The 23,077-nt window shown below is 39.1% G+C and overlaps 1 protein-coding gene across 1 annotated transcript; it reads left to right on the forward strand.

Moving 5' to 3' along the window:
- Positions 1-362: 362 nt before the first annotated feature.
- cers3a (ceramide synthase 3a) lies at positions 363-21,791 on the forward strand. The gene is made up of 11 exons (XM_084722177.1): positions 363-603; positions 8,064-8,245; positions 8,506-8,623; positions 10,898-11,016; positions 11,126-11,183; positions 11,390-11,440; positions 13,510-13,602; positions 15,036-15,164; positions 15,716-15,822; positions 16,731-16,884; positions 20,297-21,791. Exons 2-11 carry the CDS (start codon positions 8,073-8,075, stop codon positions 20,483-20,485), a joined length of 1,191 nt encoding a protein of 396 aa, XP_084578303.1. The 5' UTR covers positions 363-603; positions 8,064-8,072; the 3' UTR covers positions 20,486-21,791.
- Positions 21,792-23,077: the final 1,286 nt, after the last annotated feature.

Genomic DNA, 23,077 nt, shown 5'->3' on the forward strand with positions numbered 1-23,077 from the left:
AAAGTTTTCCTGTGAAACTCCAGCAGTGTTTTGTGGACTGAAAAAAACACTAATCCTGACCTTCAGTCGGCATGAGAGTGAGTAGACAATAACTGAGTTTTCATTGTTGGGTGAACTATCCAAACTACTTTTTTTAACTGATGTGCTTTACTTGTAACCGTTACTACCCATCACTGTGTATATGTCAATATGTATGTCTTGTAAAAGTCCATCAGTTTACTATTTATAAAAGTCAGCATAATTTCCCAGGTGCCTCCAGAGGTTTGTTTTGTGGGAGAACCTGCTTTTGTTCTTATCAGGGAACACAGTACAAACAAGGTTATTAGATCCCTTGAGGGCGAAGCTTGTGTGCGTATGTGTGTGTTGTGGCAATCCGCTAACCTACCCCTACTTCCTGGAGGGTAGAAAAAAAAACCTTCCCAGGTAATTGTGGCTGTGCTGGGTGTGACGCTGAAGAATGTCAAACAAAGAGAGAGTCGCTGGCTGCTTGTTGTAGCGAGGGAATAGAGGATTTTGTACCATCCGTGTTAATTTCCCACAGCAAGCACAGCAGGAAACGACAGCCCTTTACCTGCTCTGTCTGGTGGCTCTGAGAGTGGAAAGGTAAGTCTGAGTTCTTCTGTGACCTTGAGTTGTGATTCAGGAGCCCTCTGCCTGTTTTTAGCTTGAATCTGACTGACACTTCAAACTTTTTTCCCCTCATATTTTGTTTTAAATGTGTCTCCTGTGCTGGTGTTAGAGGTTCAAGGCTGCCTGCAGCTGCGGGGGGGGGGGGGGTTGTTTGATCAGATCCTACAGTTTGCTCTAAGGCTCTGCCAGCTTTCTCATGGCTCAGTTGGGATGAATGCCATCCCTGTTCTCAAAAAGATCAACACAAAGATCCCGTGAGATCCAAATTGTGTGGTCTGCCCACTTGAAATCAAAAGGTTTGGTTTAAGATTAGTTTTGCTGGGGGTTTAAGATGTTTAGGACTGTTTTCTATCTCAGTCTGACAGACTTGAGGACCCGTATTGCTGGGTAACCTTTGTGAGGCCAGCAGCCATTTAAAGGTGGAATGACAAGTGCTTTGACTGGAGGCAAATCTCCTTTAATGTCACTAGAAGCACTACACAAACAACAGCTAACGGACAAGTCAAGAACGGTATTTTTACTCAGCATCTGTAAAGCCCGAGGTCATGAAAAACAGGTCTCTGAGCTTTTTTTGGCAACCATTCAGAGCTTTTATTTTTCTTTCTCTACTCGCACTTGAATATTTCCAGAGTGAGACTTTGAACTTTTGCCCTTCATTTCAGACATAAATATTGTACTTTTATTCTGTATTTCAAAATTGTGTGTTAATTATGTTTACCTAAAGGCATATTTGCCAAACTTAGACTTCAAAAATAAGGAGGATTTCAAAACTACAGCTCCCCCTGAAAAGTTTGAGACTTTGTTTCCTACATTCTGGTGACTTTAAAAGTATGAAAATAACAAAATAATAGGTAACATACACTTTTTAATGAAAAAAGATGCCTGCAGATGACTTTTAATTATTAGCTGGAGAACACAATGAGACCACAGCATTTAGCCTCAAAAAGTGGTTCGATGTCAAATTTGATTAAAATAGCTCATAAAATTAATATATTACAAATGTTTTTCTAAAAGCGTATGAATAAAGCTGAAAAAATGTGCCTCTTTCCTTTAAAAAAATAAACTGTGAAAATTCTGGAGAAATACTAGAGGAGTCGTGACTCCAGGGCAATGGAAATCAGAAGTCTCCCAGGAAGGTCAGCTGGGAGGGTTAGCAAGTACGCTTAAAGGTACACTTCCTGATTTTGTTCAAGTGCCTAAAACAGCTGACTGCAGACGCTTTGAGTCAACCAGAGCAGAAGTCAGACAGAGAGCTGTCTGTTCAACATGCAGGATGAACGTGTTTTGCCAGGAGCGTCAGCGAGGGAATCCCCACAGTGGGTTTCAGTGGAAATGTTGATACTGTATTCTGGTAACAAAACCTCTCCATCAGGATGACCACAGCTGGAAAGGAGTGTCCCCCCATAGACTGGACTAAATGGACATCACTATATAAAGATAACTGCAGTTCATTTCTCACAAGTCAAAATGTTAATTCCTAGGTATCAACAATTAATTTCTAACTTTGTTGTATTCAAAATCTTGTAACTTAATTACAACCAATCAATTTTTACCATTGACTTCTATTCAAACTCAGTTTCAGATATCAATAATTCAAATTTGATATGTTGTAATTCCAAGTCAGCATATCCATAATGTAATTTTGACTAGTTGCAGTTCTAATAATGATATCTACAATTCAGTCCTCACCAGTTAAAATGTTAATTATTGATATCAATGCAATTGTCAGTCCAGTGTAGACATCTTGTTCTTAGACTACACCATAAATCAAGTTCTAGATACAATTAAATTGTGATTAGTCAAGATTAAATTATTGATATGTTGGCTTGGAATTTTAACCAATCAGAATGTAATCTGAGATATCTGAAATGCAATTGTAACTAGAGAAAATTATATTCATACTAGAAACAATCTGAGACATGTATTCCTTTTGTAACTGCAGTTTGTAGTTGTGATTGAATTTTAGATATCAAAAAATTTCCACTTGTCAAAATGTCATCGTGGATATTCTCAAAAAACATTTCTGAAATTAGCACGCTATTTGGGGCAACATATCTAAAACGGTTTGCTGATATATTGGGCATATCAGAAATGCACTTGTTTTATATCTACTTATTCTTTTTCAACATGTGAAAATTCAATTTTAGATCTGTAATTGTGTTTCTTATTAGTTTAATGGGAATTACTGATACCTATGATGAAATTAATTAAGTAAATCAGATGAGAAATTGTAAAATGTCAAAACTAAAATGTGAGTTCCACCAGGGAGAACTAAATCACTGTAGCCATACCGATTGTGTGTTAACAGAGTTTGCCATAGTCTGTCAGTGTTATGGTAAGACAGGTTTCAAACATCCATTGTAATATAAATATAATGTAATTGAATCCAGGAGATTAGAGAGGGCTGTGTTTAGGTCACGGTCACTACAGAGTCTGTTTCTGCAGTGAAGAAAACACAGCACAACAGGCAATCACTCCTCAAGTGTGACAAGCTAAAATTGATGTACTAATGTGCAGTGTACGATTTATTTAAAAAAAAAATAAAAGGAAGGGCAGTTGTTGTTGTAATGCGCCATCAAGATGGATGCTGACCTCCATAAATAAAAAGAAGGGAGAGACATTTTCCTGGATTGTAATTGTTTTAATATAGGTGTAGGTATACTGTGACTTTTTCTGTGCATTTTTATGCACAAAAACTACTTTGTTGCAGTTTCATATTGGTATTCACTTTCAATATCTTACAAACATAAATACTACAACATCTACCAAAGCAATATCACACAAAAGAAAGTGCTGTTTTACTCAACAGTACAATGAGTCAGTGTAATGTTAATGTAACAGTTATTAGAATGCCTGTAAAGCCAAGTGATACATGTAGTTAAAAGTTCCAGTGCTGTTGTACTCTTGCATAATACTGACTGTGGGGGAGTGGTAAAATCAATTGTTAAATCACTAAAATCATTTTAAAATTAATATTTTGTCTCAAATTATTGATATTTTTGGTACATAAGCATGTAAGAAGCAAGACAGCTGTAGGGACAATTATGGAACCAGATTTATTGTTTGATTTATTTATTTCAAGTGTACCAAAAGTAGAAAGGGGGAAACCCCCCCATTGCCCCCAGCAATTCTCATCCAGCTAATGTGGTGAGAAGTATATATATATAAATATATATAAGCACAAACATGGCTTAGAGAGGCTGAAAAAAAATGATGCTGTAATAAAGATTATATAATCTATAATGAACTACAGACACCATTGTGACAGAAGCTAGATTAGAAGGGACATCAGCACTTCCACTGTCCAGGTGTGTTTACATGCACAGTATTTGATTGGCCAGCATAATGCGTTGGCTGTCAGCAGCAACGTCCTCCCAGAGAGGTTTTTTGTAGTGTTAAAAGCCAAAAACACTTCTTCCTCAGAGAGAGGATAGTTTTTATTCATGAACCACAACAGGTTACCTGTCAGGAAAACATAAGTGTGGGTAGTTTTGAGCAATTTAACAAATAACACATTTTGTCTGGAACACATCTACATCCACCTGCCTCTCAGTGCCTCACAGCTCAGGGGCCTCTGTGCTGCTGTGACTGCTTGGCTGTATTCAGAGCAGCACCGCAGGAGAATACTAACAGTCCTGTTTGTCCTCCTGTTGTTGGAGGTTCCCCGGGAACGAGTCAGAGACTGAACAGCTTGGCTTCCACTGCAGGTTGATAGACCGCTGAATAGACTGCTTGTCAGCCTGAGCCAGCCCAGTGCCACTATACATGTTATTTTACCTAACAACAGAACACACACACACAGACACACACACAGACACACACACACACACACACACACACACACACACACACACACACACACACACACACACACACACACACATCACGTCTTGTCTCCATTATTAACTGCTTTCAACTGTAATGTGTTGTTAGGCTGCAACCCAAGCTCTCATTATCAGTTTTTCCTGTGTGTGTGTGTGTGTGAGAGAGAGAGAGAGAGAGAGATATGGCTGTTTAAATGGGCGTGGAAGTGATTTTGAGAGAAAGGGAGGGTTCACTCGGTCAATATTTGTTTAGGAAATAGGTCTTTATGTACATTACAGTAACTGTAGCATCTGTGGCTGCAGTCTGCTTGTTGTAGCCTCTTTCTAAAACACTGCCTTACCTCCATATCTGTCATCAAAAACAACTCATAGTTCAACTTTTGCACTTTTCTAAATCTTTTTATTGAGATTTTCAAAAAAAGTTCACAGAGATGGACAGATCTATTCCTCACATTGTTAGAAAATACACACCAATGCACAAAAAAGTTTTAATGTTGTGTAAAACTTTTTGAATACAGTACAAAGACAAGATATTTAATGTTCTTCTTAAAACTTCAAACCTGTTTTTTGTAAGTAACAAGTATAAATAAAAGTTTGGACAGGAGCATATATCACCTTTTCTTTTAACACTCAGTCAGTGTTTGTGAACTGAGGACACTACTTGTTGAAGTTTTGAAAGTGAAATTCTTTGTCATTCTTGCTTGATATATGACTTCAGCTGCTCAACAGTCCAGGGTCTCTGTTGTTGTATTTTGTGCTTCATAATGCACCGCATGTTTTCAATGGGAGACAGGTCTGGACTGCAGGCAGGTCAGTCTAGTGCCTGAACTCTTTTACTATGAAGACACACTATTGGAACATGTACACAATGTGTCTTTGCATTGTCTCGCTGAAATAAGCAGGGACGTCTCTTAAAAAGACTTGTCTGGATGGCGGCATATGTTGCTCTGAAACCTGTACGTACCTTTCAGCATTAATTAGGCCTTCTCAGATGTGACAGTTACCCATGATGCCATGGGCACTAACACACCCCCACACCATCACAGCTGCTGTCTTTTGAAGTTAGCTCTGGTAACAATCTGGACGGTCCTTTTCCTCTTTAGCCCAGAGGACATGACGTCCATGATTAGTGAAAACAATCTGAAATGTGGACTCATCAGACCACAGCAAACTTTTCCACTTTGCGTCAGTCCATCTCAGATGAGCTCGGGCTCAGAGAAATCTGCAGTGTTTCTGGATGTTGTTGATATATGTAGATGCAGCAACAAACTGTGTTTACTGACAACAGTTTTCAAAGTGTTCCTGAACCCATGTAGTATCCTTTATACAATTCAGTGGGTTTTCAATGCAGTTTTTAATGCAGTGCTGCCTGAGGGGTCAAAGGTCACAGACATTCAATGTTGGTTTTCAGCCTTGCTCCTTACTTGCAGAGATTCTCTGAATCTTTTAATGACATTATAGATTGTAGATGATGAAATCTCTAAATTCCTGTAGTTTTGTGTTGAGAAACTTTGTTCTTTATCTGTTGGACTATTTGTCTACGCAGTTATTCAAAAAATGGCAAACTTCCTGCTTGTGAATGACTGAGCCTTTCGAGGACGCCCTTTTAATACCAAATCATGACACTGTCACCAAATGTGCAGCTGAAACTTCATGTTGAATGTCATCACTTGTTCCTGTGAAGCATTAAGTTTTTCCATAACGTCTTTGGTGGAGTTTATTGCAAACAATTCACATTTGAATGTGAGTAAGAGTATAACTGACTGATAATGATATTAGTATATTGACATTTCCATTGCCACACCTCAGTTTGAGAGACAAGTGTTGTTACAGTTGTGCCAGTTCCACCGTTCACCATATTCCCACGGTGGGCGTTTTCCTCGGACGCCACTCTCAGGGTGGGAGGCTCAAATGCTGTTGTTGAAATGTCACACTGTTGTGCTTCAGGTTCAAGCTTGCAATGTGACATTACAACGTGTAACGAAGCAGGCATATCTTGCCATGCCGCACAAAACACTCACTGCAGTGTCCCACCAAACGTTTACTCTCTTTACTCCACAATCCAGTGTCAGATCACTTTGGAAGCTTTGGAAGCGGATCACTTTCCTTGCGTTTATGCAACTTGCAGCATGGAACACAGCAAAATTACTGTAAAGTTTTAAGGCACAATATTTTGAAATAGCAAAATAGATCTGAATCTAAGGATGTAGCTATTTACATAAAGTCAGGTATTATTTGCAGAGCTAGAGTCCATGTCATGCTGCGTCGTCTGGGTCTTATGAATACATGTCAAAAAGGGCCCCCAGGTTTTATAGAATTTCCTCTCAGAGCCACTGGCTGAGAAGCGTATCATCTCCAGTTTAAGGCAGGACATGATGTCTCGAAGCCACTGACTAATGTGTGTGTGGGGAACCATCTTTCCATTTGAGCAAGAGGCAAAGGCAACCATGTCAGATGAGGATCAACTCCATCAGTAACGCCGAGTGGAACTATCACAGTGTCCGGGTCTAAATTTTGCTCCATATCACTTTTGTCATTTCTTAGTGTGATGTAATCATTTCTTTTTTATTAAATAAGGGATATCTGAAAATGTTAATGTGTAAGTCACACTCTTTGACAGAGAAGAATACAACGAGCCAGTGAGAGAACCATGGAATGGCAGCAGTTACATTTTAGGAAAAGTCACTCATCCAGGTCAGACAGCAAAAGTCCTGATTCCCACTCAGGTGTCAGCCACAGGAGGTTCACATACCTAACGATACCTTTAACACACTGAGTCACAAGGACAGCCAGATATCATCTCAGTTCAAGTCAATTCTATCCATATAACGCCAAATCATAAGTTATGTCAGGACATTTTCACATAGAGCTGGTCAATAAGTCACTCTTTATGATTATTTACAGAGACCCAACAATTCCCACCATGTGCAGCGGTAAAGAAAAACTCATAATTGCTCATAACTCAAAATGCATCTGAGCAATCCTAATTAAACTCACAGGAGACATCCAGCATTATCTCTTGAACATACACACAGAGTTTAGTTCAAATCCAGTGAAGGGGGTGCACATGAAAGAACACTTACTGAAACTAGCTGAAGTGACTTTGCTCCACGGCTGCACGATTTGCTAAACAAAAGTCATGATGTAATTTTTAGGCCAGGTCATCTCTGCAGCACTACAGGACGTTATTATAATGCTTCTTGGTTCTAGTTTTGTGATTTGGATATTGCACTTGGCAATATTGCAGTTTTATTGCAACTGCAATTAACTGTGCAGCCCTACTTTGCTCACCTTAGTGAAACATGAGACCTGCTCAATGCTGCTTGCAGCTTTAATGTAAAACACTAACCCACAAGCTGCTGCTTGCAGCTACATATTTCTCTGTGAGATTAGGCTCCATATCATTATTAAGGGGAATTTCTAGATGAAAATGAACCTTCTTGACAAATTCAAAGACTGATTCTTTGGATATCAGTTCATCACTTCTTTGTCTCTTTGTTTTCCATGTCCCTGACATTAGCTACAGACAGTGCTGCGTGTCTCTTGGTAGCTACTACCATCTGCTAACTTACCCCTTCTTGTGTTTGTTTGGCCTGGTGTCTCTGTCAGGGTGGTGGGATGTTTAATACACTGTATGAGTGGTTCTGGTGGGACAGAATCTGGCTGCCTGTGAACCTGACGTGGGCGGACCTGGAGGACAGGGATGGCCGGGTCTATGCCAAAGCCTCACATCTCTACGTCACCGTCCCCTACGCCTTCGTCTTCTTGCTTATCAGATACCTGTTTGAAAGGTAGGATGCACACTTGGTGCAAGAGTTCATCACATCAAGGATTAAACATTATAGTATTATTATACTGCTAATAATATTACTCCCAAAACTTACAATAGTAATAATAATAAAAGTCCTAATTTTATTTTATTTATTTATTATTTATGTTGTATATAAATAAGAATGTCATCAGTCAAACTACCTCTCATCCATCATTTACTGAATGTCGTCCACTGACATTGTTAGAATTGAAGCCTGTGTGTGTGTTTGCTGTGCTACAGATGGATAGCGACACCACTCGCCCTCTCTGCTGGGATCAAACAGAGAGTCCATCTGAAATCAGAGGACAACCCCATCCTGGAAGCCTACTACACTACTCAGCATAGACATCCAACTCAGGTAAACAAAGTCCCACTCAAATATCAGTCCTGTGACTAATGTTTCACTGCCAGCGCTGGTCACCAAACATTAGTTGTAATTTCACGAGAAGGAAAATACACTGTGCACGTCTGAGTTCAGGATATTGTAGCAGAGAAGTTGTTCAGTGCAGTGGAAAATGCAATAGACATTTTGTTGCATTATGTTGTGAAATTATGTTGTTTTGAATATGCAACCAACTTCATTTATTTGAGGACCTTAAAGGCAAATTATGCAGGATTTTCCCAAAAACAGTGCATACATTCATACAAAAATAATGGGGTGGCTGTGGCTTAGTTAGTAGCGTGGGTATCTACAGATTTGCAGGGTCGGCAGTCTGTTCCTGACCTCGCCCTGGCCACATGTCTAAGAGTCCTTGGGCAAGATACTGTACCCTGGTTTGTTAAAGTCTTGTCCCACATCCAGATAAATGAGGAACGTTGCATAACAAGCAGATGATCCACTGTGCCAAAAGAAGAACAAGGAGATTTATACAAAAATAATCCCTCTCAATCATCACCTATGACTCACCAGAAGAGTGTGGTGGTGCAGTCTATGGCTCACTAGTTGGTCTGCAGAACTCATTTTCACATGTACAACTGTGGCATCCCACAGGGAACATTACTTGGACCACTTTTGTTTAGTGTTTTAATGTAACAGCCAGTGACTCCTCCTGGCTTGTAAAACAGGAGGACTGCCCCTCACAAGTCCATTATTGGATATGAAAAAAACACCTGCAGAGACCCCGCCCTCCTTGACCACAACTTCTTATTTTCCCATTATTTTTCTGTGCTCAGGATGCTATACCAACCCAAAATGTCAGTATTTGACACCCTGGAAGGCAAAACTCATCAATCAACTATCTTTCTGGTGCACTTACAAACAGCAACTGACAAATCCTATTTGTTCCACCTTTAAGGACTTCATTTAAACCTCATTGGTCTGAGGCGGCTGGCACTTCCTTGGTTTCATTCATCTCTGAGTGGCAGAGATGATTAATTCTGTCCTCCTGTTTTAAGGTTAAAGGAGAAATCTGATATATTCACTATAATAAATTGTAAAATGAGCATGATATGTCATCAGAGATCAAGGAAACGTGTTAAGTTGAAATACTCACCTCTCTGACAACAACGCTACAGTTGCGGTGTCCCACTTTGAAATTTGTATTCTGAGCAGTAATAAGGTTTTTTATGCCTGTTCATAATTATTCACGTTAATTAATTAGACTTCAAATGAATTCCAAATATTTGCAAAATGAATAAGTGTCTGTTTATGAGTTGTAATATATTATTATTAATCTTGTAGAAGGCGTAGATGTTTATAACTGTTAAACTGAGAAATATGTTAATGGAGTCTGGCAGGCAGTGAGACAAGAAGTCACTGAACTCAATGTCCAGATTGTGTATTTTCAGTTAGTTATAAACAGCTGACGGAGTAAGACTCATCGCTTGTTATTGTCAGTTTATAACGTTGCATCTTGTGCGTTTTAAACTATTTTTAACCTTTTTAATAAATTCTTCCAACTTGCTATTTGGACTGCTTTACTCATTTTTGTACATGGAAGTGCTACATATTTCTCCTGTGGTATCCCACAAGGAACATTACTTGGGCCACTTTTGTTTTGTTTTAATGTAACAGCCAATAACTCCCCCTGACTTTTAACAGGAGAAATTCCCCTCACAAGTCCATTGCTGGATGTGAACAAACTACCTAAAGTTAAACATAGCATAATGGACATGGGACAGTTTTCAACATTAGCCTTTGTGGATGCATAATTCTCAGAACCATAGAGTCTGGACTTTGGTACTTAAATCTGCCTTTTCTAATTTATGTTACGTAGCTGAGAATTGTCTCATTTCATCTAATACAGATGCTGAAATCCCTGTACATGCTTTAGAACATCTGGACCTGATTACTGCAATGTGCTTTTCTTTGACATGTCCATAACAGCGACAAGGGACCTTCATTCAGTCCAAATCACAGAGTCCTTACTAGATCTAAAAAGCCCGATCATATTTCATTTGTTCTGATGTTTTTGCATTGGTTACCAACACAAGCCAGAGCTGATTCCACAATCCTCCTCCCTCAACTTTAAACAGATTAGCATCACACATCACAACACCTTTTTTAAATTTAAAATCAAAATCAATGTCCTTGTTGCATCAGTGTCCTTGTTTAGTTAATTTACCACTACTAATTACCGTGAGGTTTGTCCTCACAGTATATTTATGAGTGTGTGCGTTCACTTCCTTTCAGGCAGACACTGACGGGTTGTCTAAGAAAAGCTCTTTGTCAGTGAGACAAGTTGAGCGCTGGTTCAGAAGAAGACGCAGTCAGGACCGTCCTGGAGTCCTGAAGAAGTTCAGAGAAGCCAGGTCACTACTCTTCATTTTGTGTTTGTGTTTCTGTGTGTGTGAGTGTGATGATGACAATAATTCAATACCTCCAGTTGCCATAGTCCTTACATCATTGTCTTCCCTACAGCTGGAGGTTTGTCTTCTACCTCTCGGCGTTCATCGGAGGAATAGCAGCTCTGTATGATGTGAGTCACTTTTAAAAAAAAAATAAATCTCAGCCTGAAACACTTTACTGAAGGCAAGATTTTACTAGGAAAAGCAACTTGAGACAGCAGTAACATTTCAAAGACTCTAGCAGCCAAGTTGCTCTAAATATTTCATAAAGGCTTTTCTTTCTATATTTCAAATAAATCTTACAAATATAATAACAGGTTCTCTTCATGTTTTGCAGAAAGAATGGTTTTATGACACCTGGGAAGTATGGACAGGTTTTCCGAAGCAGGTTTGTATGTTTGTCTACCATAATCATGATATTAACATCAGAAAATCGGTACAGCCAATCAGCATCCTAGGAGTGACTACTGGTGTGACGACAGTGATGAGCATTCATGAAAGCAAATCATCTCGAAGAGATTAGGGTAGATACTGTGGTAGCATCAGTTATATCAGAACTGGAGAGTATTTCTTCATTGAAGAGCAAAGAATGACACTGAAGGCTTTTTTCCATGGAAAAGATGTTTTTGCTCCTCTCCTGACAGGCTCTGGCAAGAGTTTGATCTGATTGGTTGAAGTTAACCTGCATTAGACATGACAGACAGATGGGTCATCCAATCACCTGCCAAGTGCTTTTTTTGAAAGTACCTGCCTTACTGTTAAATTAAAGAAAGAATATCAACATAAACGCAAGTGGAACAACATCAGCAACACAAGCCTTTATGTCCAAATCTACAATAAATTCCATTCCAATTATTATCATTAACACAACCACCATCCTCCATATAAATTTATGACAGTTCACCAGAAAAAAGGACAAAAGTCAGACAATGAAACAAACAAAAAACAATACTAAATTAAAACGGTGTACAAACAAAACAAAAAAAATATTAAAACACAAATTAAACTGCCTGGCACTTAAACTTCACAGACAGAATAAAACATCACCAAACCAGACAATACAGCATGAAAATATAAACGTCACAGACACTGTAGTGCACACATACACATACAGTGTTATGTTTCTAGGCAACACTGGTTGTTGATGTTGTCATTTGGAGAGTGAGTTACAAAAGTGAGTGAGTTTCCTGGAGTAATCACCAGTCTGAAGACCATCCTGTGAGCTTTGTTTGTCACACAGTCCCCAACAATCAACTATAGGTTCAATGCACCCTCTCCGTCCCACTATAACCAGTCCATTCAGCCTCTCCGTCCCACTATAACCAGTCCATTCAGCCTCTCCGTCCCACTATAACCAGTCCTCTCAGCCACTCAGTCCCATTACAACCAGTCCACTCAGCCTCTCTATCCCACTATAACCAGTCCACTCAGCCTCTCTATCCCACTATAACCAGTCCTCTCAGCCACTCAGTCCCCTTATAACCAGTCCACTCAGCCTCTCTATCCCACTATAACCAGTCCACTCAGCCTCTCTATCCCACTATAACCAGTCCAGTCAGCCTCTCTGTCCCATTACAACCAGTACACTCAGCCACTGCCAGTATAACCAGTCCACTCAGCCTCTCTGCAGTCACATTAGGGATTATTGTCAGAACGTCCTCACACACACCTCACTGAAGGTAAAAGTTCCTCACTAAACATGAACATCACATTGGCCCGGATGGAGGATCTGTTTTAGGCTGACCCAGCATGCACCTGTTGGTCATGCAACATTGTGGGTGTGTTTGATTTAGGTCAAAATAAAAAGGGATTAAATCTGTAATTAAGATAAATGTAAAGATACCAACGTTGATATAATTCTTAAAAGTAGAAGCAGACACCTTTTTTTCTTTAACTTATCATAATGAAGTAGATGTTCATTGTACAGAGTAATGACACCATCTGCATTTAAATTGGTTGCCCATTTGCCTCGCTTTAACTGTGGAAATCTGTCTTCCACCAGGCACAATTTTTCTCTCAGTAAATACCATTTAACATCTCACTTCTCCATAAAACTTGATAATTGTCACTTTGAGTCTGATGTCTTTATTTAGAAATAGAGCTGTGTTCTAGTTTTCATGAGTAGGAGGAATATAAATGTAGCTTATACACTGGCTGCACTTCTGTGTAAAAGAATCTTCATTACGTCATTCGGCTAAACACACTGTGATGGGTGTATCCCACAGTCTCATTATCAGCCTGTACTTGCCTTTGAAAAATAGAGTTGAGTGGGTGATGACGTCTTAAAGCGAACAATAGATTCATCTACTGTTCCTTCCCTCCAGCTGAAGGGGTCAGGACAAAGAGCACAGCCTTCAGGGACCAATCTTTTGTCTGCGTGACCACGATTCACTGCAGCTTCATGTTACACGTCGTCTGTCTCTTTCTGACTCTGTTTCTGTGTCTCTCTGTCTGCAGTCCATGCTGGACTCTCAGTACTGGTATTATATCTTGGAGATGAGCTTCTATGGCTCTCTTCTCTTCAGCGTTGCCTTTGATGTCAAGAGAAAGGTGAGTAGTGGTTGTTAGAGAGAGTGGTTCTCTTGCACTCCTGATAGTGACATAGAGAGCATACACAAGAGAGGGAGAGGGCATGCACTCACAAACTAAACTACACAAACCCACACTGAGAATTAATAGATCTTTCTGCAACTACGGGCATTTTTAGTGAAATTTGTCCTTATGTTAAAACTTGCTTGATTAATTTCTACACAATGTACAATATTATTAAGCAGGGGTGGAGGTAACTAATCACAAATACTCAAATTACTGTAATTAAGTAGTATTTTTTGGTACTTACACTTTTAGGAGTTGATTTTCAAGTCTGCACTTTTACTGGTACTTACGTATGCATTACAAGATGTAATCCACTTAGTTACTTTTAACATCATAGTTGAGTACTGAGTACAATTTGAATGAATGGCTAAACTTTTCATCTGCATTTTTGTAGCCAATCAGGTGATCTGATCACAAACCGGCCAATGAAAACATGACATACAAATGAAAAACAAAACAAAACACTGTGGCACACATTTGGAAGGATGTTACTGATCAATTATTACTTGATTAATTGATGTTAAGAATTTAACCAGTTATAAATGTATTGATGGATATTTAATTAGTAGGTGTGAAATGGCAGTAATTACACATGAGTTGACATTGTTTTGTCTGACGGAGTGATTTTTTTTATAAAGAAAATTCAATTTAGACTTAAAATTAGGTAAAATTGACAAAAAAGCCTGAAAAAAATCAAAATGAGGGAAAAACAACTGTTTAGTATCTTATAAATTATTAATGATTAATTAATTATTCGTGTTTGCAATGATTGATGCAGGAAAATTTGCAGCCCTAATTTGGAGAGGTCACTGTAAAATCAACAGTTAAAAGTAACTAATACTAGTTTTTAATACAAATACTTTGTACTTTTACTTAAGTATATTTCTAAAACCAGTATTTTTACTTGTAATTGAGTAAATTTTTAACAGTGTAACAGTACTTGTACTTGAGTACAGATTGCCAGTACTCTTTCCATCATTACTATTTAGTATGCTAGTAAAGATTTAGTGTGTTCCAATACATAGTATGGCAAATGCTGTATTCAGCAGTATGTAAGCCAGGATGATTTTCTGGCTTTTCTGAGCAACAGTGCACAGCAGAAAATACAGTATATCACATCAGCTGAAGCACAGACAGATGACAGCTCATTAGCTCTGTTCCAATTCACATACATTTTTTTTACCTAAAGTTTTGCACTATAGTCTGCCAAGGATGTAGGAAGAGTCTCAAAGCTCAAGGTGCAATATTTTGATGAAGTAGTATATCCGTATTGTGTGCATACTGCATGCATGTATTATGTAAGGGCAGCTGCAGCATAATATGCTGAATGCAGTGTGGAAGTGTTCTCCATGGTAACTGACTGAGATTTCTTTTTTTTCCTCTTTCAGGACTTTAAGGAGCAGATCATCCACCACTTGGCCACTCTGGTCCTCTTATCATTTTCCTGGTGTGTCAACTACATTCGTATAGGAACGCTGGTCATGCTCGTCCATGATGCCTCCGATGTTTTACTGGAGGTCAGTCACACCTTAGTACCTGGTAACATGTTGATACTGGATGACCAAAAGAAAGTAAAAAAAAAACAAAAACATGATTATGATTTTGTTTCTTCAACATCAGTTCATGCAACTATCAAAGGGACACTTGCTATTTATCCATCTAGACTTCATTTGAAAAATTTAACACAAGTGTCTCTTTCCAAAAATCATAATCCACACACCTTGTTGTGAGCAGTTCCATGTGGGAACTACTTTTTTCTGTAGCGCTATCTGCCAGAACTGCCTTGTTTTCTACCAGAAAGAAAGTATTCCCATTATACTGGGCAGAAGGCAGACATCTCTACAGCCGATATCTCCAAAACTCTGCAACTCACACCAAGACTATCTAGATGGATAAACAGCACTACAGGCCAGAGGACAAAAATGTATTTTTGATTTTGGGGTGAACTGTCCCTTTAAGGCTTTATGGTTAGCAGTGACCAAGATATGCTGCAGAAAATGGGTTGTAATTAAGTTGCTCTGTGTTTTTGAATGCTGCTGATTAAAAATACATCTACTTTCTCTTTTAGTCTGCCAAATTATTCAACTATGCCAAATGGGAGAAAACCTGCAAAACCCTGTTTGTTCTGTTTGCCATAGTGTTCATGGTAACACGACTCATTATCTTCCCATTCTGGTAAGCTCATAAATGTGTGTCTGCTCATGTATATATATATATTTCTCTTTATGCATGAGAATGAACATTGACAGTAAGTTCTTCTGTTAGATTTGGACATTTAAACTTTAGTGTATTTTGTAAATATCAGACCTATAAAATGAGAAATGTATTTGTGTGGATGATCACACACTTAAGACATTTTACAGTGTTCTGCACATCAATTGTCTCTTTCATTCACCGTTGCTTTATTAAGCATTATTACATGGCTTTGTTAAATACTGGATTCTGATTGTTCAATTACAGAACTCTAAGATTTGTTAATTTTGTATAACAGACCATTGTTATGAAGAACAGACCGATACTGAGGGTACAGTTGTGATCATAGACTGTGGAGGAACAATTAAATCATTATAAAGTCACTAAAATCATTTAAAAATTAATATTTCATATCAAATTTGGTTCAGTATTTTTTGGTACATATCCATGTTAAAAGCAGGATAATGTACAGTGAGCAGGTCGTTATTGTGAGATAAACCCCTTCAGGATGATTCAAGACCCTACCGCATGCTTCAGGGTCCTGTATCATCCTGTCGGGGTTTATTTCACAATAATGACCTGCTCACTGTACATTATCCCTTGAATGAACCCTCAGAGTTAGCCTTACAGGCACGTACAGGTTTTGGAGCAACACATGCTGCCATCTAGACAGCATCTGCTTTAGAGACGTCCCTGCTTATTTCAGCAAGACAATACCAAGACACATTCTGCACGTCTTTTTTAATATCCAGAACCTCATTTTGGGTCAACACCACACCCATCCCATAAATACTCTAAAAGCATTTCATTTGAAGCAATAAACCACACAACATGATATAATATTGGCTTTGACTTTGATTTTGACTTGTCTGTGTTCTGCTGTGTTTCAGGCTGATCCACTGTACCTGGGTCTACCCCATTTATCACTACCCCGCCTTCTTCGGCTACTACTTCTTCAATGTGATGCTGGTCGTCCTGCTCTGTCTGCACATATTCTGGGCCTACCTCATCCTCTGCATGATCAAAAAGTTTATGATTGGCTCTGTAAGTCTGCTCAGTTTGTCATCAATATATAGTCGCAAACAGTCATGTTTTCAGCTTTGTGGCGATGCATCTTTCAGATGGTCCAGGGGGCTTTGCAAATGTTTGTTCGGCCTGAGAAATAATAGAGGAGGCATTCTGTCCTTCAGTTTTAGCAAAAATTCAAAATCACCAGTTTTGGAGAGAAGTGTTTTTTACAGGGCAGCAACAATATGCAAATTTGGATGAGTATAGAATATTTGCTTAGTAACACTATACCACAGTTTCCACTTGTTTTTCATTGTGGTCTAGTAAAGCCATTGAGACATCATTAGACTGATCACGGACATAAACCCACCCAAAACTGACTGGATGAACTCTCTATTTTCTGTGTGGTAACTTGTCTCTGTGGCTGACCTTTACATGGGGTAAAATGATGACTGTTCTTGAAACACTGTTCAATAGTCACTTCCATTTTTTCCGTAAAAATGTTTTGGAAATACATTTGATAGTTTCACCCAAGAGCTGGATTTATTGAAGGGCTTAACAACAGCCCCACTGTAAACAACTACAGCGTAGGTTGTGATTTTTAGTCGAGTGTCAGATCTCACCCATTCCATTACATGTATTGTACATAAGTTGGCCATATCTTATTATTCACTCACTGTCTGATGACACAGCATTGGTGGGCTACACACAGACTCACACAGCTGGAGTGACAGCCAGATAAATTCTAACTTTGATTGGCCCATGAGTATGTTGACATGCACAAAATATTATGGTATAAAATAAGACAAACAAGACAGTGGTCGTCATTTTCTGTTGACCAGCCGCTATAGTGTGACATGCGTGTGTGAGCGTAACATGCCTGGGGTGATGAATAATGGCCCATTGTGATTGGTCCAGACGTCACATGTGATAACAGCTGAATAAATGTTATCTTTTTTCAAATGGAAACTTTTCTTGTCTCAAATGTGTATTAAAATGCTGATTTTAATAAGTAGAAATAAAAGTTAAGAAAGTCTATGTTCTCCCCGTCATTTAAGGAGGGCCAGTTGTTCAGGTGGGTTAGGCCCACCCATAAAGCCGCACCTGAAACCAACACAAAAAATAACAAACAACACAGATTCCATCTTCATTTGTTCAAACATCTTCTTGAAAGGTTGATATTGTGATATTTGTGCATGTGCAAAAACCTGTTGACATTCAAGTTTTTCAGAATCAGAACTCCCTCCCACTAGAAATGTGGGCTTTTCTTCTGTTCATCCATCTCTACACCAGTCTTGAAAGTTGTTGGCTAGTTGGTTTGTTTACAGCACAGAGCTGACTGTCAACAAGCAAGCGCTTGTGTGTCACAAACTGCGGTAAAAATCCCAACTATATACACATCCACATATTGCTCCTAAACCCCACATATCAAAATGTCCCACATGCTGTTTTCAGAAAATGGTACATTCAAAATACGGCGAAATTTAGAATATTCAAATAGAATCTGCTGTTTACATGACCCGTATAAATCACAGAATATTCCACTATCTGTAATTATATTTTTAGATATACATAATAGCATTTCTCTTAGTCAAAATTGTATTCTCATCAGTCAGAATGTAATCACAGATACACATAATGACATTCTTGCAGAAATTGTATTTCTAGGTATTTATAACTTTGATCGTACTAGTCAAAACTAGATTTAAGATGTCTAAAAATCCTTTAAAAGTATATATGGCCATTTGAACATTTAATATCAGCCTGGATATGTGTTGCAGATATCTGTAATTCAGTTCTTCCCTAGTCAAGAAGATCATTTCAGAGATCCACTATAACTTCTTCCTAGTCACTTGACATTCATGTGTATTTGGCTTTTAATTTCAGGTATCCACAGCTGCATTTTTCATATGCAGAATGAGCATTCTGTGTATCAAAATAACTGAAAACTCTAGATCTACTATATCTATTGTCCAAATGTTACTCGTCATAATACTATTTTCAGATATCCAAAATCAAAAACCATTCCAGATACCCATAATTTCATTTGGAATAGCCAAAAAATACATTAACCAATAAAAATGTCATTTACAGACATCCACAATTGGCATTAGGACTTGTAAAAATGCCATTTCAGATCCCTCTAATTGAATTATAACTAGAAACAACTGCAGATATGTGGAATACATATCCAGTGGAGCTATTAAATGTTAATACAGCTCACCACACAGTCCTTCTCTGCTTTGTTAGAAACAGCTCACTTAGCTACCAGGAGCAAATAACTGACATTACAGTAACACCCATAATCGCTCACTGGAAACAAACTATTCAAACAAATAGTCGCTATCAACACCTAATTATTTCTGACTGGGTGTACAAGTGTGAAATATGCCATAAAATGTGTTTGTGATAGAACAACACATCAGAGAACATCATGACTGTGAAGGCAGTTAACAGAAAGCAGTAAATAAAGAGCGTCTCTGTTTCCACTGACAGGAGCCCAAAACTCGGTTTATTGTTCTCTTCTGCAGCTCAGGTTCCAAATCTGCTTTCAGGTGGAGGTTTTGTTCCCTTTGCCTTCGTTTCCTGGCTTCACCACCAGCTGATTGTTGTATTTCCTGATCACCCACTCCCTCAGAGGTGGGAAGTAACTAAGTACAAATACTTACAAATACACAGTAGACATAACAAGTCAAAGATGTAAAAGGATAACAATATGAAAACAACATAAAAGACATAACAAGATGCAACAAGATGAAAACAACATAAAAGATGTTATAAAAAAAATGTAATAAGATGTAACACGATGAAAATGTTGTTAAACACGTAGCAAGACAAAAGACATAACAAGATAAAAACTATGTTAAAGACGTAATGAGACAAAGAAAAGCTACATTAAAGACATAACAAGATGAAAAACAACGTAAAAGACCTAATAAGATGAAATAGACATAACAAGACAAAGATGTAATAAACAGAAGAATGACAAATGACAAAAAAGTAACAAGAAAGTAGACACAACAAAATATAACAAGATGAAAACAACGTAAAATACCTATCAAGACCAAAGATGTATCAAAATGAAAATAACATTAAATCTGTAAGAAGACAAAACAGACAGACGGAGACTTGACTGGAGAAAAGCCGAGGTTGAGTTAGCTTTGCACAGTAACAGCCAGTAGAAATGTCCTTCAGAATGTGATATTTTTACTTTTATAGTTTTGTACATTTCAGAGCCTGAACTTTTAAATTTTTACTTTGAGTAGTTGAGAAGTTGAAGTAGAGTACAAGTACAGTACACACATATCTGCACTTCTGCTTGAGTACAGAATGTGAGGACTTTTGCCACCTCTGCTGTCACTCCATATTCCCCTCTTTTTCAACCTTTCACCTCATATCTGCCTTCTTTCATTGCATTAATCGTATTTCTGTCTCTCCTATGTCACAGCTGACCAGAGATGAGAGGAGTGACAATGAAGAGGAAGAGGAGGAAGACAGCAGCTCGACAGAGGACGAAGGTGAAGAACACAAGCACAAGCTCGGCAATGGACTGGCAGTGGATGAGAAGGATAAGAATGGCTGCTTTGGATGTTTGTCTCCACCAGAGGACATCTGCCGGTCAAAGACTGTGTACTGACTCATGCTCAGTGTGAGTGGAAGATGTGAGAAATAGAACAATGGTAAATACATTTCCTCCCATATGGACCGAAAAATAAGCAAAACATGATTTATTCCTTCAGATGCTGGAACACGACCCAGCCCAAATAAGCCTTGCTGTTCTCACAGTGCTCTGAACTGCACACACTCGTACAGGGAGAGACTTGGAGATGTTCTTGGCCCTGTTCCTCCCCACAGTGTTGTCACTGCCCCGCAGGTCGAAGAGTTCAGCGAACCAAACAAGCAAACGAAACGAAAAAACCCTACTGCACTTATCACCACATCTGATTTGTTCCATATTATTTGTGAAGTGCAGAGCTTGGAGCGCTGTGAAACGTTCCCCCAGCCTCTTCACCTCACTGTTTCATCCATCAAGAAGTTCCTGCTGGCCCCCGTATCAGCCCTCTGCTGGCTCGCGCCACTTATTGATGGTCACAGAGAGATGAAGGGGATTCAGTTACACCACAGACTGTGAGGGGGCTCCAAACTTTTTGGAGTTTGCACCCTCCCACGCCCACATTATATGTGACCCTGTCACCTCCAAGTTCCCATCATGTGCAGTGCACACATTAAACCCTGTGGAATAATACTATGTGACTGCAGGTTTTCTGTATTTCAGTTAGTTAGTAGTGATTTTATTGATTGCAGTTTAGAAACGTAGAGATGTATACACCTCCCAGCTTGGTCCCCCCCTGTCCCGGACCCCTCCCCTGCTTTGATAATGTGAGTCACATAATATAACATACTTATTTGAACCCAACACAAGACATAGCGAGGCAACTAATATTAGTTAGGCTAATACACTAACAGCAAGCAGGTCAGCTCAGCGTCTTTCTTCCAGCTTTTTATTTTGCAAAACTCTCGCTACAACTAAAAACCAGTCCGACATTTACTCTTGTTTGGTGGCCTTTTGCTTGGTCACTCTCTTTTTACTTTTTTACCTTCCTCCATCAGCATTGTCTTCCTTCTATTTCGCTTCTGCCATGATGTCTGTAGAGGCTCCTGTACATGATTCCGTTGCCAGCTCACCTGGGTCTGATGCCCATATGAGCGCTGCTCTCCACTAGCATTCCCGAATTGGTCCCCCAGTCCTGGGGCGAACCTCACCAAGAAAACAAGCATATAGGTTGTTTATACAAGCAGCTTATTGATACTCAGATTTACAATTATCGGTAGATAGTGACTTCTAGTGGACATTGTATTTATGACAGTCAGGTCATACATAGGACAGTATGAAGAGACTGTGTAAGAAGGTGGTTATATGAATGGATAGGTCAGAATTTTAACTCTAACCCCATGTCAAACCAAAAGTTAGTTAGACTGCTGGACTGTTGTTCATGAGTTCTGTGCTCAGGATTTTTGGGTGGACATGAAACATGTGTCTGTGATGTGCCAGAGTCATGGTCCCCCAACATGAGATAAGCCCCACGACCTGATACACGAACAATACCGCCTCCCCCTCCCCTCACCATCCCTAATGGTGAGTTATGCTCATACCTTCAGTGACTCTCTCAGTCCAAATCAGTCCAGCAGTTCACTTCAGCTCACTTCACAGAAGAAAAAAAATACCATCCTGTCACTGTCCTCTGGCTCTGGTGGCTCAGACATGTGTTGACATGTCCAATAAAGCTGCTGAATGGAGCATCCATGTTTCAGGTCATTTTCAGGTTGTAATGGTGTTTGACACTGAGACTGATCATTTTTGATACCTAATTTTATAGACTTTTTTTTATCATTCACATTTGTCTGGGTGGTTAATAACACGTTTCTGCGTGTCACAGGGAGTCTTCACTGGTCTTATATGTCGCACTGGGAGTCACTGGCCATCAGTTGATTCTGTTGTTTAGGTTTGAGGATGTGTTAACCTGGTGGTCCAAAGCTCCTGTGCTAGCAGTGGAAACACCAATGCTCCACCAGCACTCCAATTTCCCAGTGTGGTCTGGGCAGAGTCAGCTAGCTGCATGGCTAACTGAGCTGTACTGTAGTTAGCAGCATTTAGTGGTAACTTTAACAAAAAGTAAAGCTATTGATCCATCAGGAAACTTTGTAAGTCACCTAGAGTTGAGGCAGAGCAGCCAAAGGACATCAGAGTGAAAACCAGACAAATATGATCCAGTTTCACCCCATTCAGTGACATTGTTGTTGTTTGTCTGATTTTGTGCCATAAAGCAATGTGCAAAATGAACTCTGCATTTTGAGTGAAAAAACAGCTGTTTGAGTCATGGAGTGGGAGTGGAAGACACACGGTTCTCCCTATCACAATCCAGTGTGCCATCGAAATGATTTTGAACATGTGCTTGATGAGGGGAAAGAGAAACTTTAGAGACAAAAAAGAGATGAGTGAGAGTGTAATGTCTGAGCATCGTTGGTGCTTGCCCCAAAGAGCCAAGGGCCAAAATCTCAAGGGATGTGTAAGATTGGTAACACAGTCAACTGCAGTATCCGTTCAGCTTAATGGCCAGGCCTGTTAGCAAATGGCCATGCAGTTGTATTTTATGCATAACAATAGTTTATGGGTAAAATGGTGCCAGGGCGAGAGTTCTTTTAAACAAGCATGTTGCTCAGCCTGTTT

This window comes from Lutjanus erythropterus, chromosome 1 (assembly GCF_056507025.1).
Source record: "Lutjanus erythropterus isolate fLutEry1 chromosome 1, fLutEry1.hap2, whole genome shotgun sequence".
Taxonomy (NCBI): domain Eukaryota; kingdom Metazoa; phylum Chordata; class Actinopteri; order Lutjaniformes; family Lutjanidae; genus Lutjanus; species Lutjanus erythropterus.

Excerpts from the sequence above, each read along its gene's own strand:
- cers3a (XM_084722177.1), top strand. The coding sequence starts at position 8,073 with ATGTTTAATACACTGTATGAGTGGTTCTGGTGGGACAGAATCTGGCTG. Across the intron at positions 11,184-11,389 it reads GAATAGCAGCTCTGTATGAT|AAAGAATGGTTTTATGACAC; the intron begins GTGAGTCACTTT and ends CATGTTTTGCAG. Across the intron at positions 15,823-16,730 it reads CTCATTATCTTCCCATTCTG|GCTGATCCACTGTACCTGGG; the intron begins GTAAGCTCATAA and ends GCTGTGTTTCAG.